Consider the following 20,164-nt stretch of genomic DNA (forward strand, 5'->3'; position numbering starts at 1 on the left):
GTTAAATAATAGAGCAGCTTATTTATAAGATTGAAAATTTTTTATTCGAGAAAGGGCAAAGCACTTACTATTAGCTTTTCCGCATAGAGCTTTAATGTGATCACCAAACTTTAAATCCTTATCGATTTTAACCCCAAGTAGCTTAACTTTATCTGAAGCAAAAACCTTGTCGTCGCCATTATAAATTAACTGTTTGAATATTTTTGACCCACTATAAGAAGTAATAATTTTAAATATCTTTCAACAGCCGTCTTAACAGAGTATTGCGAAATTATCAAATGTAAAGAGATCTCGCCATCATTATTAACAGAGGAAGAGACGAAATATGAAAAATCGTTAAAAATATTTCAAATTAAATTGTTGTCAAAAATCACTTCACCATTTTCCACCAAAGTTATGCGTTCATTGGAATTACCAGACTTACCTGAATGAAATGGTTTTCGTAATCTCCAAAGAGAGGTATTAATTGTGGTGTGAAAATTGATGCATCCAAAATACGTTCGCTTATATTTTCGATTAAGGTTAACCACTATATTTGTTTGTTTTTCATATAATAAGAAAAAAATTTTAGATATATGAGCCTGATATTTGTTTTTTAAGTACAAACGAAGAATAACTGCTTTTCTAAATGGTTTAATGATAAATGGCTTGTCATTGCCTCTGAGGATTTTAATCTTTAATGGCGCATGTGAATTCAAAGTTTCACAAAATATTTCATTACAAATTTACAAATATCTTGACAAGATTTTAAATTATTGTTAGGTGTTTCAGAAAAAATATTGCTTGAAAAGTTTTTGAAGGATCTATATAATAGTTTTTTGGGTGGTAGCTTCCAAAAAGTAGATCTTAACATAATATAGACAAGCTGGTGACGATCGCTCACACCCGCACAAACAGCATTAGTATGTTGGAGAAAAAACTTTCTGTTTGTAAGGATGAGATCGATACAAGATGGGTTTATAACCGATTTAAAACAAGTTGGTGTTGTATTGAGTTACTGATTTGGTAGAGTTCTAAGAATTCATTCATTGAACTATTATGCTGTTCTAAACTTAAGTCGCCTATTATAATAAAATCATTAAAGGATTGCAAAAAAAAGTAAGCCCTTCTTTAAGGTGAATGAAGAAATTATCATTTATCTGAGATGGAGGCTTATAAATAGCTAATATTAGCCATTTTCGATTTTTAAATATAATTTAAGAAGTAATGACGTCCACATAATTAGGTATAACTACTTTATTTAACCTTCTTGAAGGGATGTTTTCATTAATATATACAAGAAGACTTTCACTTAGATTAGAAATGTCAAGACGGTAAGGAGTTTTATAACCTGTTAATAAGAACAGATTGGTTAAAAAAGATGTGTCTAGCTTGGTTTCCCCAATAATAAATATATCAACAGTTTTATTAATAAAGGAAGTAATGTCTGTAAATTTATTTCGTAAAAAATGTATGTTAATGAATGCTGTACTTACATTATTTGGGAATTTTAACCAAAGTTTATCCAAAACAGACTTATGAATATTTTCTTCATTGGGGTTATACAAGGTTGTTTGGTGATCATTTAGCTTATGGGAGATGTCAAAGAGGCTTAAGATATGCAATAAAATTCATAGCTAACCTACCCGTTCCGTGTTTAAATGTAGACCTTGCAGCCCAAGGTGTTCTTTTGTTAAATTTGAGTTATCAATGTTTAAATACTTGGATCTTATTATCTCTGCGGCTAAGTGTTTGGAACAGAGCTTTACATTATCGTAGCGGCAAATCGGCGTTAATAGAATAACTTAGCAGGAGGGATTTTGAATCGATATTTGTGATACGAGGTCATTCAGTTTAATCATAGCAGCTTCCGATGAGTCATTTATGCGGTTGTTCGTTCCAATATGGAGAATTAGTTTAGCTCAGAATTGGGATTAAATTAAAATGCATGTCTTTATTAGATGCACCTTTAAAAACTCTTATTTCGACTTTTCCTGATTTATGGATTCTTTTTTTTTTAGCTCCTGTTAATAATGAATCGCAACATATCAAAGTTGTTCCTGAGGGCCATTTGTGATTATTATTTTGAATATCAAAATTTAAAACACTTTTCTCAACAGACTTAATTTTACAGAAAAAGGTATTTTTAGTTTTTAAGTTTTTGTTTTTGAGTAAGCTTTTTTGATAATTAGAATAATCTGTTATTTTCTTTTTCTTTGCCAAAATTAATTGATTAGGTAATGTTTCTTTTATTGTGTACAAAGGTTGAATCGGTTCATTTATTTGAGAAATAGTTGATTTGCATATTCAGGATAAAATGTTTTTTTTGACTCATAAAACTTATTTTTTAATTGAGAGCGAACTGCAAGTAATTGATTATTTATTCAACCTTTTTTATTTGTTGGGTTTATAGAAAGAACTTTCCTTTGATTATATGATTGTACTAGGTTTATTATCCGAAACTTTCGTTTGTAATTAGTCAACAATATTCAAATCTTTAAATGAACTATTTGTCGAATTAAACAATATGTTATGATTGTTACATAAAATGCGATTTGAAATTTAAAGTGATTCAAGTTTAGTCACAGTTTATTAGTTTCTCCTCGTTTCACTTAACTCCTGTCGTAGGAATAAATTTTCATCTTTTAAGATTGATATACTGCTCTCTATCATTTTAATACTAACTTTGAAAGTTTTTTTGTTCTTCTTTCCATTTATTTTATAGAATGTTTACTTTAACTTTTTTTTAATATCATTGTCAAAAAATTAATATTGTAAAACCATGGAAAGCGGCGCTTGATGATAAGGCCTTTTTCTTTACTATAACACTGTCATTTTCTGAAAATTTGCAATAGTTAACTTTTATGCGTTAAACTTCCTTTTTTGCCTACATGTAATTTTTTTATTTTTGACTGTAAACGAGTTTTTATACTGCGAACTTTAGTTGTAAAAGAACGAAGGTAATTTAAAAAAAAAAAAAAAAATTGGTCAACTATTTTTTTATTAGCAAATACATACATTATTAATAGCCTAATATGCAGAGCCGTCCCGAGGCCCCTAGAATTTTATTAGTCGGCAAATTGTACACTGGAGTCGGCAAAATCGGATCTATAGTCGGCAGTCAATAAATGTTGGTTAACGAGGTTATTTTTTTATTTTTATTTAAATGGTTAGTCGGCAAAACTTTTTTTTGGCTTTAGTCGGTCAAAAACAGATATATCACCCCCCCCCCCCCTCATAAAAATTTCTTCGGAACGTTATATGTAAAACTGCTTATATGTAAAACGGGTATAAGTCTTTTCAACAGAAAACAATATTTTGTGCTAAAGGAGTCGAGAGCTTTTAATATTATGTCCGGAGTTCAACAGATATTAATCCTGGAACCTTTACTTTTTTTAATATATATTAACTAGCTGGATTACCCGGCGCTTCGCGCGTGTTTCTGTCACACTTAAACTTGACCAAATTTATCTTTTCCAAATTTCATTATGTTTAATGTGAGTTAAGTTATTTAAATACTTTCTTCGAATGTCTAGGAAACTTTCTTTGAATGTCTGGGAATACTTTCTTTAAATGTCTTGAAAAACCTTGGGCCCGGAGGGGCCGCAAGTGGCCCAAACCTGGCCAAAACCACCGCTCAGGCCTACTTAGTGCCTGTGCCAAGTTTGGTATTGATTGGTCCAGAGGTGTTGACGCCTATAGCTAACATTAAACATACAAACATTGCCTTTTATATATAGAGAGATGTTATGAATAAAACTTCTTATAAAATATTGTCGATTACATATGCTGACAATACAGATTTGATCTATAACCAAACAATGAACAATGAAGTCGAATATTTGGAGCAATGATTAAAAACAAATAAATTATTTTTTAATTGCCAAAAAACAAGCTTTACTGTCTTTCATAAAATAAGACAATTAACTATCCTCTTGTTAAAGTTGACAAAACAGTCAATCAATAAAAATGGAGTAAAGCGAGAAAAACATTCTAGTTTTTTTATGGGAATTTTAATTATGAAATATGCGTGAACTTATAATTTATTAGTAACATTTAAGTAAAAAACTATTGAAAAACTACTAAGAAAGTTTATTTTTAAGTATTAGTCAGATTCTTCAGATCACAATTTTTCAATTCTGGTTAAATTTAGATTTCGAATTATTTCATCGTATGTGATCACAGAAAACAACAAACAATCAAAAAATTAGTTGTAAAAATTTTTTTTCCTAATGTGTTCTTAACTAGCATTTTGCTGATTTTTTTTAATACTCTTACACCACTATTTCAATTGATTTTAATGTTACTACGATGGTCCAGGGAATGTTAAATCGGACAGGATGTCCTTAACAACGATTGAATGGTTGAAGAGCAGAAAAAAGATAGCTTAGGCTTTGTTTTATTATTTTATTAATATAAGATCAAGCAGTATTTACATATATAGTTTGCATATATCAAGCAGTATTACTTGTGCTGTATCTACTTTTGATAAATATAAAAAAATAAAAGTTTTCATGTATTGTTATATATCAAATTTTATATTGCAAGATTTAAGATTGAACAAGATTTGGAATAAATTTTAAATCATAAATGATTTAAATCAAAATTAATTTGAAAAGTATGATTCCGTGATTTTTGTGGGTTTTTCATTTACGAATTGCGGACTAAAGTAATAAAACAAAGACTTAAATAATAAACTTAAACTAAAAAAGTTTTCTTTTATTAAACATTCAAAAAAAAAACTATAATAAGCCTTTTTTAAATATACTATGTAAAAACTTATATATATATATTTATATATATATATATATATATATATATATATATACAAATATATATATATATATATATATATATATATATATATATATACAAATATATATATATATATATATAAATATATATATATATATATATATATAAATATATATTTATATATATATATATAAAAATATATTTATATATATATATATATATAAATATATATATATATATATAAATATATATATATATATATATATATATATATATATATATAATATATATATATATATATATATATATATATATATATATATATAATGTGTAGTTTATTAAAATTATCCATTTTTGTAAATTAATAACCTCAGCATATACGTTTGAGTGTGTGTGTGTGTGTGTGTGTGTGTGTGTGTGTGTGTGTGTGTGTGTGTGTGTATGGGTGTGTGTGTGTGTGTAATGCTGTCAGGTTTGTATTTGCTAATTATATATTTCAAGTTAACTGAGTTGTCAAACTAGTGAAGAAAGTTAATCTGCTAACAATTTTGTTAAATGTTTCATAGTGAGTTAGTTTGTTACATTGTCTTTTAAATCTGAAAACTTGATCTCGTTGTCTGATGATAGTTTTGGGTAACACCACCATGCCAAAAAGTACAGAATAGAACCAATCACTAAAGAAATATTGAATCGTATAGTTACTATTCGCTAATAAAAAGACTAGTTGTTATATATCTTTAAAACAAACTTAAAAAACATTTCAACATTTAAAAACGTACAAAGTTTTACAATTACATTGTATATGAATTAATATATTTACACTATTGTTTTTTTTTGTTTTTTTTTTTTGTGGTTTTTAACTTTTTTATTTTTTTTTTCAAACTTCATTACTCTTGGGTACTTAATACAAGGGGTGGGTAAAAAAGGGAGATTGGTATATATATATTTTTTTTTGAATTTTTTTTTTCCTTTAGTTACAAGATGTTAATAAGCATGGAGTGTGTGGGAAAAATTTCCGAATATTAATAAAAGTTCCCTCCAGTGTATTAAGCACCTAAGAGCAGTGGCGTAGCTAGGGTTTCTGGCGCCCAGAGCAATGCTGAAATTTGGCGCCTCCCTGAAGCAGACATGCGAACTAAAAAAAACACTTAATGTTTTTAAGTGTATGTCAATTTTAATTTAAAAAATGCAAATGCTCATCATAATACAAACTCAATTTAACTCATGTTTCCAATTAAGTATCCATTATGGTTCATGTGAATAAGTCATTGAAAGTGACAGATGGTCAATCAGATCCAATAATCAATAATTATTTATAAATTATAAATTGATCTTTCTAGCTTTAACTGCAGCAAATTCATCAATCTTTTTATTATCTATTATGTCGTCAAAGTCTGTTGATTCTAGAGCGTCTCTTTCGACACAGAGGATTGCCAAATCAATAAGACGTCGTTGCCCCATTGAAGCTCGTAGATATAAAAGAGTAAGCTTCAACTTGCTGAAGGAACGTTCGCAACTGGCTATTGATACTGCAATTGTGAGCAAGATTTTGAATGCGTAAGTTTGGAAAAACGTCACCTCCGTATGATAAAAATAAATGAAAGTAAATCCAGTGGAAATGCTGGTATTGGGCCCCCACGAGATTTAAGCAGCATCTGACAGTCTGCGATTTTATTAAATAGTTTTGCTCCACTGATATCTGTACTGTAAAAGTTTCCCAGATCCAAACAATGTTGCCACAAACTTTCTTGATTTTCATCACCATCCCTCTTTAGCAATATTCTCACATCGAGCAAGAATCGAAATTTTGCATTGACATCATTTAATCGTCTAAAGCGAGTTGTTAGTTCTTGTTGGAGGCAATCCAATATCATTTTCAAAACTCTGCTAACTTCATCTTCAGCAGAGAGGCCACTATCTCCAGCCCTATCACCTGGCATTATTCGCCGTCGCCTGGCTCTCCTCTTAACTTCAATTCCCCGTTCCATTCCATACATCTGCCCTTACTATACTCGTTTGCATTTTGCCACAAATGATCAAAAAAATTTTTGAGATAATTTTCCAACATTTTCATATCAGATGCTGCATCTTTAAAGTTTGTTGTGGGATCTTGAAGTTGTTCTTGAACGCGGTCCACTTTTCCAAGAATGTTGTTCCAGAAATGAAGTAAAACAATCAAATTAAATTTCAGAATATTTTGACGTAAAGTTCCAGCTTCATTTCTTGAACCCATCGTCTGGCTTATGTCATCTGAAAGACTTTCAAGAAGTTCAACCAATTCAGAGACTCCTTCAGAAATTGCTTTAACAGTTTCTGCTTTTGCAATCCATCTGGTTTCTGCTTCCCGTTTAACAGTGATTTTAACAACATTTTTCAATGGCTCCCATTGCAGAGTCAAACGAGAAAAAAACAGATAAATGATTTCAACTGTTTCGAAAAATGTTTTGACTATAGGATCTACTATAGCAGCATGAATTCGAACCAAGTTCAAACTATGGTCGTTATAATTCACCATAAATGTTCGAGGATTACGGTCACATACTTGTTGTTGAAGCCCAGAGATATGTCCTGTCATCACAGCAGCGTTGTTGTAACATTGGGATCTACAATCTGCCGGTGGTAGGTTGTCCGGTTCAAGTTTCTCATTAATAACAGTTTCAAGAGTTGCTTCACCATGGATTTTAATGTATCCAAGAAATGACACTCTGATCACAACATTCTTGGTAACAAAGTCAATGTCCACAAATCTTATTACTTCGGATAACTGCTCTCAATGTCCCAGATTAAGAGTTGAATAAAGTAAGATACCAAAATACTTACTTCATTTGATACTGGTGAGTAGCTTATCTCTAACTGTACAGGCAAGTAGGTTGATGAATCTTGAATGTCTGGAGGCAAATAAGAGACGGACCCTGGATTTTCTTTAGCATGCTGTAGATGGTTTGCAGTGAGAAGTTTATACTCAGCAAGGAGTTTCCAAACGGCAAGAAATTTTCCAATATTGGTTTCTTCATCAGCAGTATTAAGTTTTTCTCTATGGTCACGTAAAGCCATACTCTGAGAAGCAAGAACTTTAATACAAGAAAGAATTCTTTTTAAGATATTTTGCCAGTGTTGCTTTTCAGATACAATTCGGGCTTCGAGTTCTGAATCTATTCCTTTTCCATAAATTATTCTTTGTTCAGCTTCTTTCCATTTAGTAAATGATTTGCGGTGACAGGGACTGTTCTTGCGATCTTTTAATTGTTCTATGTGTCTCCATTTAGTGAATCCACCAGCTGATTCAACGGAATTTTGTGAATTTGAGCTGGAAGTTGGAAATAGTAAACAATAGAAACAATAAGCTGCTTTGTTAACTGGTATATATAACAAACGCGAACAACCTACTTCATCACTATTAGCTAGTCGTTGTTTGAACCATGTCGAGTTCATTGACTTCTGACTTTGCAACAAAAGGTTCATTTTTATTATGAAATAAATCAGATCCGCGAGCAATGATGTCAGTTCAGACTTTGTGACATCATAGGTTGCTGTGTTGTTTGGTCAAATTTTAAAAAGCCAACATCAAGAAATGACAGTACAGCAGGAATAGGAAGATCTTCAACAATTTCTTTATTTTTACCGTCACTGTTATTATTAGGATCCAGATCGCAGATATCTTTACCTCCTTGGTTCATTGAGTCTTTTTTATTTTTGGCACACAGTTGATAATTGCCTTCATCTCTACTGTCATCTTCAGATTCTGATTCACTTTCTGCATTATCTTTTTTCGCATAATTTTAGGTTGAGTTTGTATTACTAATATGTATGTATGTAATAAGGGATTGTGGTAGTGAGAAATATCGGTATTATATATATTCTGGTAGCTATTAATAACCAGTCACTTCCGAAGTTTTGATATTGAAATTGAAAGTAAGTTTTTCAAATATCAACACTTTTAAAAGTTCGGTTCTGAACGTTATCTTTTGAAAGTGTTTGTTAATGTAAACTTAAATTATTGCCACTATCAAAAGAACCAAACACCTTATTTAGTTAGCCCGCCTACAAGACAAAATATACTTAAATTATTGTTCATACTTTTTACAACACTCCACCTATTTAAAATTTTTCAAAAAAAACTAATATTTTTAATTTGGTTTTTATTTCCCCAGAGATAAAATATGTATCAAGGCTTGATCAAAATTACATTGGTTTTTTTTTTAATATTTATTGATAAAAATAAATATAGTTAAAACTCAAGTCTCCGACACTTGTGAGAAATACAAACAATGAATTTTAAAAAATTAATACAATATTATAAAAATTCGTTTGACTATTTTTTTTTTTTTGAAGAATTATAATCAGTTATAACTTAAAACAAATAATTAAAATAACTTGTTATTTACAGTATTTAAACCCATTAATTTTACAAATGCTCCACTTAATCGGCCAAATATCACTGCCATACATCAATAAACGATTTTGATGAGACAAAAAAAATGATTTATTGACCCCCAATTTATTAAAGAATCAGAAAAAGTATTTTCAAATGGTGTTTTTATTTAAACCAGAAAATTTTAATGAAAGTACAAATCAAAGTCTTCATCAATGTTATGCTCGTCTTCATCAGCTGACCACTTCTTAATAACAGCTTTTGAAATGTTTTGTTTAATGGAAACAAGTTTTTCAATTGTGTCTGATTTTAACAATGTTCTTTTGCACATAACAATGTTTTCAGCATGCGAAAACACTCTCTCAGATGACGTTGATGGTGCTGGAATACACAAAACTTTTCTGGCTACTCCTGCCAAAAGAGGTAGTTGAGAAGAGCGAATCTTCCACCAATTTAAAATGTCAAAATTTTTTGGTGGTAAGCCTTGTCGCTTGTACGCTTCTATTTCAGTTTCAAATGGTGATGTTTTAGACGTGCAAAAGTGAGGTAATTCCTGGCTGTTGTTGCTCATCTCCCAAAGCACATCTTTTCAATTATAAAATAAAATAGTAAGACTCTCTCAAAGCTTGGTTGTAAGTGACCTCTAAACTTGAGGTCAATGAAATGACCTAATGCATTGTTGCTCAAACCTGAGGCACACTATGGAAACCTTTTGCTGAGATATAATAGTATTTTGGACACTAAATTAGTTGTGATGGTACCGCTAGGTAAAATTTATAGTTTAGTTTTTTCTTGAATATCAAACAAGCCAGGAATAATTAGATGAGCTGTAGGATACTTTTTTGAAGACACAACATCTGTGAAGTCACTGAACACTTGTAAAATTGGAACAATTTTTTGAATTACTTCAAAATGCTCTTGCGTAGGGATAAGCAATTTTAAAATGCTATCAGTTTTTAAGTTGCTATTTGTAATAGCTTCTAATAATGGTTTGGGATGTAAAATAGAGATCATGCACATAAACCCACTATTCCATCTTGTCTTGCATGGTGTGATGATTTTTCTAAAGTTAATTTTTTCTTCTCTGCAGGCATCAAAGATTCTTCTCTGACTAGCGATTGACTTGTGTGTTCTTGAAGCAAGCTTTTTGCAAACTTAGAACGTCTCATTAACTTCCTCTAAAGACATGACACCTTGTGTTATTACCAAGTGGAAAATATATGCAGTACAGGTAGTATTTTCATTGATCATTGATAATTTATTTTTTGCTGACAACATGTTAGCAGCACTATCAGAGACACACTTCATTTTGTAGTCTGGCTTAAAAGGTATTTCACTAATGATTGTGTCTGTTTTGAGAGCAATGTTACCTCCAGTGGGTCGCTCGGGGAATGCAACACATCCAAGCAAAAGGTACTTAAGCTCATAGTTGGAGTTTATGTAGTGCAAAGTTTAAGCATCATATGCATCATTGCTTCTACTTGACCACAGATTCGTTGTGAAACCAACAGCATCAACATTTGCTAAATCCTTTTTCATAATGAGATAAGTAACTGCTGCTTGAATATGTGGAAGGTACTTTAATATTAACTTCAGGCATTGTGAAACCCATAAAATCTTTGAACCCATCAGAAGCAACATGTGTAAATGGTAAATTTGACGCGCACAAATATTTCATGATTTGTCTGCTATGATCTGTCACTTATCATTTGAGGAAAATTTTATTTTTACTTTGCAATAAGAAGAAACTTTTTCAGTTTTTTACCGCTTTCAACAATCTGGGCTTGACTTACATTTTTATTCGCAGCTTCACCAATTGTCTCCACTGCCAATGCTTCAGTTGTAGTTTCAGATGATCGCTTTTTTCTGTCATTTTCAATACTCTTAAAAATATCTTTGTCGCAGCCTCGAAACTTTAGTCCTGTGGTGCTGCCAAGCTTGGTGCTTATTTTAGATGGGCACTGTTTGCATTTGGTAACACCTTTGTCGTGAAAATCTTTTTGAAAGAATTCCCAATAAGGACTTGCTCTAGGCATTATCAATTCTTAAGATGTCACTTTCTTCAAAACAATAAAACAATGTTATTCTCACAATTAATTTTTTTAGACAGACCTGAAAATTTTATTTTTAAAAGAATTAACCTCTGCAAAAAAAAATTAAACCATCAAACTAATTGAAAATTAATTATTTTATGAAATAATTAATTTTCAATTAGTTTTAAAAACATTGCAATTCAGAATGCGTCAGTTTTTTTCGCGTTAAAATTAAATGAACAGTAACCGTTTGACCACTGTTTATTTACGTTTTGAAAAAAACTAAAAATTAAATAAAAAGTATAAATAAAACATGGCTACTTTCAAAGACGTCAGCACATTTAGAATTTGAGGTTTAGGATTATTTTAAATTTTCTTGGGGTTGCTTGTTACTGGTGGTTCGGGTTCTGGCTGACTGGCTCTTCTTCTTAAACTTGCTCTTTAATTAAGCTGTGTCACTGTAAGTCACTGAGCAGTTGTTGTCTCTGGATCTGACTTGTGAATTCATTTATTTGTATTACTTTTTCCCCTTTTTGTCACCCACCCCTAACTCCCAGAGTGGCGCCAATGTTCACACTTAATTAAAATTTACATTAAATATTATATAATACATATTTTCATAACTTAAATTTCCTTACTCCGTTATTTATATTTCCATAATTTAAATTTAAAAAAACATATTTTTCACATGTTGATAACAGTTTTTATAACGGAAGGTATATATCTTGTATAAACATCATTTTAATAAATATTAAACAAATAAAGCTTCACTTTTAAAAGTTTTTTTTTAGAACGTTTTTGTTGAAAAATGGGGAAGGGTGCAGCTAAGAGCAATGGGCCCTGTATAAAGTACATTATTTTATATTTTTAATTCAAGATTTCAATAATGATTCTTTTTTATAAAAACTTCCATTTTCTAAAAACCAATACTTTCCAAAACTTTCAAAATAAATTGTATATATTTAATAAATTTAATATTTTATTATACAAAATATACATAAAATATTAAACTTAAAATATTTGGTATTTTATACTTTACTGATGCAGTAAAACAATATGTTACCTGATGTTGCAACCCCAAACAATACAAGATTAAAAGAAAGACGATCAGAGTTGTAGTCTAAGCAGTTGAGTTTTTTACCACATTCGCCGTATGACCAGGTTATGCATTGCGAGTCTATAACCGCACCTAGAATAATAGGTCCAGGTAAAAAGCTAATAGATCGCATAATCATAAACTGCATTCCTAATGCAAATGCACGGTGGTTATCGGGAACACATCTAAAAATAAATTTTGTGTTGAATTTATTTATCATTTTAAAAAGAGTTATATGTGTAAAGATTATAAGAATAAATATTATGAAATAAAATTTTTTAAACAAGAAAAAAGAATGTTAAAAGTTAAATACAATATCAAAAGTTGTACAATTAAACAGTACAATTAAAAAGTAGTTAAGAACAATAACAAAAAATCTAAAAAATTACAAATATACCTAAGAACAGCAATTTTATGTGGCGTCCCTGCTAAAAATGACAATGCTATTACGAAGGCAGTACTCAAAACAAATATATATGCGTTTTTGCAGTTGCGTTCACATTTTCCAGGAATTGCATGATTATACTGATCTGTAAAATTAAAACTTTTCTTATTTGAGTTGGCTACACAGCTGCAATTTCGGAAATATGTTATCTGAAAGTAAAAATTATAACTGAAACTTTTTTTGACCATTGACGCAGTTTTCTCATTAAATACCAATATAATTTTACGATAATAAATATATGATTAAATCAAACCTTTCCTTTTTCCTTTTGGAGAGTCTGGCATCCTGCATAGCATGGCGAACTATAAGTGATGCCATCGGAGCCACATACTGGAAGATAGTTTTTTTCTGAACAGGTGCAATTTGAATTGCATAGTGAATTCAATGAGTTTTCTAACATTCTTTAGGTTGAAATAAATTGTAATATCATTTAGAAATAAAGTTCAAAATTTGAAAATGTGAACATTACTTACTGGTTTGGGTATGGTACTATAACACCAGCAAGGTTTGTATTTCTACATCCAGGTATAAAAAACAAAACAGAAAATATTCCACTAACAACTGATGCAATAAAACAAAACTTCATAGAAGTTTTTCCAGCTGCTTTTAGCTTCCATTTGCGCATCATAAAAGATCCTCCAAGCACACCTCCTATGTTAATAAAATGTAAACTTTTTAAAGGTGTTTTTTTGTTTCTTTTTTGTATATTAAAAAATATTTTCTTTGAAAAAAACTTTTTATAAAATTTAAAATAAGTACTTACCCATCATAATAGGAAGCAATACCGCTCCCAATATCATACTTGCTTTATCAGGAGAAACTCCAAACTTTATGATAAGTAGTTTTGCAAAAAAGGTGCCAATACTTACGCCATACAAAGTTTTAGCAGTAAGCCCCATAATACTGAACATGAAAACTTTGTTTTTAAGAAGTTTAAAGCTTTCAACTATAAAACCTTTAATGGTATATTTTACATTAGAGTCTGATAGCGGTAGATTTCCTTGTTGTTTAGCAAGTTCTCGTTTTTCTACTCCACCAGGTAGTTGTTTAGGAAAAAATAAAAGTAAAAATCCAGAAGTCATTAATAAGCTAAACATTAAAAACAAGCCTAGCCACCATGCACCCACCCATTCGCTGTCTTTCACTGTTAGCAGTGTTTTCTATATAAAAGCAATAAAATTTTTAATCTACATTTGCTAATCATCAGAAAAAGTTAAAGTGTTTTTTTTTTATATATATATCTTTATACTCAATTTTTTGCTTTTAAATTGTATGATTTGAAAAATATTTTGATTTACCTGATGAATATTGGTAAAGATTCTCAAAAAAACACTAGATATTAAATAACCAAAACCGCGTCCTAAAATTGATGATGCAAACAACAAGCCAATACAAATTGGCGCAATTTTCGGTGAAACATTTTCGTCTAAGTAAGCAGGACCTTATAACAAAGATAAAAATATACATGGATATGTTATATTTGTGCCCAATTTAAGTTAATTTAAATTATGCACATTACTGCACATAATGCAGATCCAATAAGGACATATATACATACATACATACATACATACATACATACATACATACATACATACATACATACATACATACATACATACATACATACATACATACATACATACATACATACATACATACATACATACATACATACATACATACATACATACATACATACATACATACATACATACATACATACATACATACATACATACATACATGAGTAAAACCTTTGCAAACTATCAACTAATGTTTGGATCTATTATCTGTGTGTTTCTGATAAATGAGCCCAATGTCTACAGATATTATACCTAAATAAACAATCATTGTTTTTGGTATCTTTCACAAACAAGTCATTTCATTTATTTAAGTTATCGTAAAGTATTTTGAAAAGTTTTAGTTTTGCATAAAAGTTAGGTCAACTTTTGTTTGAAAGTAAATAAAAAATTATTGGTCTTATTCACTTTTTAAAAAAGGTTGCCCAATGACCTTTGATTACTCACTCGGTTCTATATATCACTGAAACTTTTTTGTTTGAAAATATATTTTACGGGATAAACAGGTATTTTCTTAAGAGGTAAACAGATTCTATCTGTTGCCCAGCCTCGCACCCCTTCTTCATCTATTAGGCTGGCACAGATGTATTTTTAATACATTTTTTCCAGCTTAGGATATTGAACGCTAGATCTTCTTGACTCAATGCATGGGTTTTGCTGTGTCTCTGTTTCTATGACTAGGCAACTCATTCTATTATCTCCTAATGAGGGTACAACTCTAAAAATCAGTTTTATGGTTCTGAGGCCGGCTGGTAGTCAGGTTTCCCGAACTCTGTGGTAGCTCTTAGAGAGGCTGATTCAATTAACAGCTGAAAAATATTAAAGTATTAACAGTGTCATGTTGTGCATGGATGGCGTGTCTGTTCATACTTTTGGTGTGCATTGTCAAGGTCACAGTTGGAGCTTTTTTTTATGGCTAAGGGTTTATTAATGAGGCAATTGTTTGGGCTATTAAACAGTGTACTGAGTACTATCTATGCTTTATCTCAATTTCTTTAACAAATTTAAAAGTGAATAAAGTACCAAAAACTATATAACACAAAAAACCATCATCATCACCAAGTTCTCTAAACCTATCATTCACGAATATTTGTGGTCTTCGAAGTAACTTTTCTTCTATTGAATCTTATCTCTTGCAAGAAGAACTACTTTCTCTTTGTGAGACTAATTTGAGTTCAGCTTTCTGATCTTGTGATCTTAGTGTTGATGGTTATCTTCCTTTAACTCGTAAAGACTCCAATAGTCAAATGTTTGGCCTGGGCATTTAAATTCGTTAGAACTCACCCATTTGTTGTGAAACCAGGTTTGAATCCACAGACTATTCTTTAATGTGCATTCATATAGCACCACTTCAATCTATTGTTTTTATCTTTGTTCTATATTGCTCTCCTTCATCTCAAGACTGCACTCTTTTTGATGTTATTTCTGATCAAATTGACCAAGCTCTCTCTCTTTATCCATCAGCCAGTATTATTATTATTGATGACTTTAATGCTCATCACACTGAATGGCTTGGCTCTAGTGTCAGTGACTCTGCTGGCGTTAAGGCCCTCAACTTTTTTAATCTCTAACTCATAAAGCCAATTTTCTAACTAGCTTTCAAGAAAACCCGAATCATTTACCTTCTCTATTCGACTTATGTCTTGTTTCTGATCCTAGTCAGTGCTTAGTTTTTCCACATTCACCCTTAAGTGTACGGTTTGATCTCCCTAAAACTATTATCTCATTCTTCTTCATCATCAGAATCCCCCTATCATTGTACCTCTTACAACTACCTTAAAGCTGACTGGGACTCTTTCCGTGATTTTCTTCGTGATTGCCCTTGGGTAGAAATCTTTCGTCTGCCAACAAATGTGCTTCTTACATAACTTCGTGGATTCAGGCTGGCATGGAATCTTTTACTCTTGACAATTTCAAGTCAAGCCTCACTCTTTTCCATTGTTTTCCTCGCATTGTGTTGCTGCAATTTCCAATCGAAGCCGTTAATTCCATATCTATCAGCAAAACAGTTCTCCAAAAAGCAGACGTCTGTTTACTATTCCTAGAAACCATTGTAAAAAGGTTTTGTCTAACGCCAAAGCTCGCTATTCTCAGGTCATGAAATTTCGTATTTTATCACAAAAATTAGGCTCTTGTAACTTCTGGAGAATCTTTAGCAGTATCAATAAAAAGGACAAATCTGTTATTCCACCTCTCTTGTATGGTTTAAACTTTGCCACCTCACCTAAAGACAAAGCTGAATTGTTTGCTAAGAGCTTTTCTTCAATATCATCTCTTGATTCCACTAGTTGTGTTCTGCTTTATATAGCAGTCAAACAGGTTGATCCATTGCTTGACATTCGACTCACTCCAGCTTCCGTATCAAAAGTGATTTCCTGCTTAGACACCTCTACAGCTTGAGGTCCAGATAACATACCTGTTGTAGTCTTGCAGAAGTGTTCTCCGGAGCTGTCATCCATACTTTCAAAACTATTTAACAAGTGCTTATTGGAGTGTTGTTTTCCGGCATGCTGGAAAGCTGCATCAGTTGTTTCTATTTTCAAAAATTCTGGAGAACAATCTGACTCATTTAAGTATCGTCCCATTAGTCTTCTTCCTATCATAAGCAAGGTTTTTGAATCTTTAATTAACAAACACGTAATCTCGTATCTTGAATCTAGTAACTTACATTCTGATCATCAATATGGATTTCAATCTTATTGTTCTCCAGCTGATTTGCTAACATTAATAACTGATAGGTTTCATTGTCCTTTAGATAGAGGTGGAGAGGTTAAGGCTATCGTTCTTGAAATTTCTAAAGCTTTTGATAAAGTTTGGCATGCTAGTCCTCTCAATAAGCTTTCTTCTAACGGTGTATCTGGTAACATCTTTAAGATTGTTGAGTCCTTCCTTTCCAATTGTAGTATAAAAATTGTCCTCGATGGACAATACTCTTCTTCATATCCTATAACTTCAGGGGTTTCTCAAGGCTCAATCCTTGGCACTACACTCTTTTTAATTTACATCAAATCCATTGGAAAATTTGTATCTGCTAAGGTAAGGTCTTTTTCGAGCTCGACACTTTCTTACTCCAGATTCTCTTCTTTATCTCTATAAATCTTAAAGACATCCTTGTATGGAATACTGTTGCCATATCTGGAGAGAATGTTCAAATGATGCCCTTTCTCTTTTAGAAAAAGTAGACAAGGTTCAAAAATGCATTGTAAACATAGTTGGACCTAATCTTGCAGCCAACCTCTAACCATTATCACATCGTCGTAATGTTGCTTCTCTTTCTCTTTTCTACAAATGCTATGGTGGGCGCTGCTCTAAAGAGCTAGCATCTTTTGTGCTATCTACTAAAATTCATTTTCGTATTACTCGTCATTCAAACCAGTTTCATCCTTTTTCTGTGACTGTTCCTAAGTGTTCCAAAAACTCTTATTTGTCTAGTTTTTTTCTTCGAACATCAGTTCTTTGGAACTCGCTTCCTTTATCTTGCTTTCCTGTGCTAAACGATAATCATCAATTGAACAATGTTTATAGCTATTTTAGTAGTAACACCCGAACTATTTTAATTTATTTTCAAAGTAAAATAGAAGTGTATTTAAAAAACTCTATTTTTCATTTTTATGGTTAAATAAATCTTGGTTTTGATATTTTTATTTTTAATAAAAAACAAGTTGAAAATAAAGTTATTGTAAATAATAATACTAGATAACCCAGGATATAAAAAGATCGGAGAGATATCTTGAAAAAATAATGAATAATATAATTTGCTTGCTTCTCTACAATGTTTATTGGAAAAATGTGAAATTATCACTAGTTTACTTAACTGTGTGATACATAGACAAATACAATTCAAATCTTGCTTTAATTGAGCAAGATCTAATTGCTTTTTAACAATAATCTTATAAATTATAAAACCATTCGCAACCTTAACGGAAAAAAAACACAAAAATTAAAAGTTGTGTTAGTTAGTGACGCTTACATCGCTTCAAATTTTTAGAAAAATAATCAAAATGGCTTCTCATGCGAAAGTTGCTGGAGAGTTTTTATAGATAATAAACTTGCAGGATCTCTAAAATATATAAATGAAAGGGCAAAAGAAATAAATGAAAAAAATTCAACATAAAGTTGGTCGTGGAAATGTCGATGGCTTAACGTACCATTGTGATGGTCAGTGGATTGTTGTGCTCAAGTCAGTAAACGATGCTGAAATTATGTCACGAAATAAAATTGCATTTTCAGAATGGAGGATGTCTGTTTACTTTAGAAGAAGAGATGAGTATGGGCTTCTTATTACTATTAAATGCGACCCAACTATTCACTACGACGAGTTAACGGAAAAATTATCACCATACATTAAAAGCATTATCTCAACCAAACACACAACTTATGATTTCGATAATTCTATTAAAGACGGCAGAAGATTATTTTGTGTTAAACTTTAATTTTTGGTGAAAAACTTTTTTCAAGTTTTTTTTAGGTTAAACTAAATTGAAATTAGTCGAACAAAAGTACTGCTTTATTTCGCAGGAAATTAACTTTTGAGTAAACAATGCGGAAATTTTCAGGTACCAAGGAAACAATGCTAGTCTTTAAAGGCAACAATGAATGAAGCAAAAATCAATAAAGTTTTTAAAGAATCAGATGAAGTCAAAAGTACTGAAGAGAAAGATGAATAAAAAAAAAGTACATTATTTCAGTTTACAGCACCGACTCCAATAACATCAACTGCAATATTTACAAGAGGAGAAGTAAATAGTTTTGTTTATTCTAAAAATAAAACAAAATCTACTGATATTTTAGATAAGCCAAGCCTTTACTTACCAAAGGAGGTTAAAAATAAAATTAACGCAACGCAAAAGAAATATCGGTTGTCTCTTGATGGTGCAAGAAAACTTAAGCGTCAAAAACATCCGCTCGAAAATCTTGTGATTGTAGAAGAACCTTTTAAAGAAGTAAAATCTAAAACGCAAAAAAAGAAAGAAAAAAAGATGATCAAAAAGAGTTCCAGTGAGAGCGAATGTTCCAGTGAGAGCAACGTCAATTACGATTCGGAACTGGATATTGCAATAGTCAATAAGTTAAATGAGCGGAAAAGAATGTACCCTCAAACTCCGATGAAAGAAAAAACGGCGACAAAAGAGCGTAGGAACGATACACACTTTCTGATGGTGGAAATTCTCAAAAAATAAAAATAGTTTTATTTAATGAACTCATAATGAATTTAGTAATAAAGATCTTAATGATTTTCAAGTTTTTATAGGTGGAGATTTTAACATGACGTTGGAAAAAGACAGATACCCAGCGATGTTTAGAACTTAACGTCCCTCTAATAAAATTTTAAAAACGTTATTAAATCTTTTAGAAATTGAAGATACTTGGAGAGTTTTTAATCTTCACAAACATGCGTATACTTTTGAAGTCACTAACGGCGTTTCCCATTCAAGACTAGATCGCTTCTATGTCAGTAAAGAATGTAGACAAAAAATAAATTTTTTGAGCCAATCATATCAACTGATGCAACCATGACAACCATGACATTTAGTCAGAAATATGGATTTTAAATAACAAACATTTAAAAAATGAACAATTTAATACTCTCATAGTAGCAGTTTGGAACGAATAGAGAGAGCCAAAGTCTATTTACCAAAATGTTAAGGACTGGTGGGAAGCAGGGTAAAGAAAGCATTAAAACTATTTCAAAAAGGTTTAGCAAAAAACTGAAGCAAACAAAGAACAAAAGAGAATTTAAAATTATAAAATTATTAGCAAATGCATTTAAAATAATGCATTTAAAAAACAATATGAAAAAAATACACAAAGAATTAAAATGACTACTTGAACCTATTGAACAAGAAAAATTCGAAAGCGTGGTAATAAAAGCAAAGATTCAGTGGAGGTTAGAAAGATTCG

The 20,164-nt window shown here is 30.9% G+C and overlaps 1 protein-coding gene across 4 annotated transcripts in view; it reads right to left on the reverse strand.

The window, feature by feature from the left end:
* Nucleotides 1-5,115: 5,115 nt before the first annotated feature.
* The window catches only part of LOC100204896 (solute carrier organic anion transporter family member 4C1), a 53,797-nt gene continuing 38,748 nt past the window's right edge, over nt 5,116-20,164 (reverse strand). For all 4 annotated transcript variants that reach the window (XM_065792122.1, XM_065792123.1, XM_065792124.1 and 1 more), the window contains exons 4-10: nt 13,979-14,121; nt 13,444-13,840; nt 13,154-13,331; nt 12,934-13,081; nt 12,633-12,829; nt 12,203-12,420; nt 5,116-5,408 (exon numbers count right to left, since the gene is read on the reverse strand). In XM_065792122.1, coding sequence (XP_065648194.1) covers nt 5,305-5,408; nt 12,203-12,420; nt 12,633-12,829; nt 12,934-13,081; nt 13,154-13,331; nt 13,444-13,840; nt 13,979-14,121 — 1,385 coding nt within the window. In that variant the 3' untranslated portion in view covers nt 5,116-5,304. The remainder of the gene's footprint in view (nt 5,409-12,202; nt 12,421-12,632; nt 12,830-12,933; nt 13,082-13,153; nt 13,332-13,443; nt 13,841-13,978; nt 14,122-20,164) is intronic.

The sequence above is a fragment of the Hydra vulgaris genome, chromosome 03 (genome assembly GCF_038396675.1).
Source record: "Hydra vulgaris chromosome 03, alternate assembly HydraT2T_AEP".
In the NCBI taxonomy this organism is placed as follows: Eukaryota; Metazoa; Cnidaria; class Hydrozoa; order Anthoathecata; family Hydridae; genus Hydra; species Hydra vulgaris.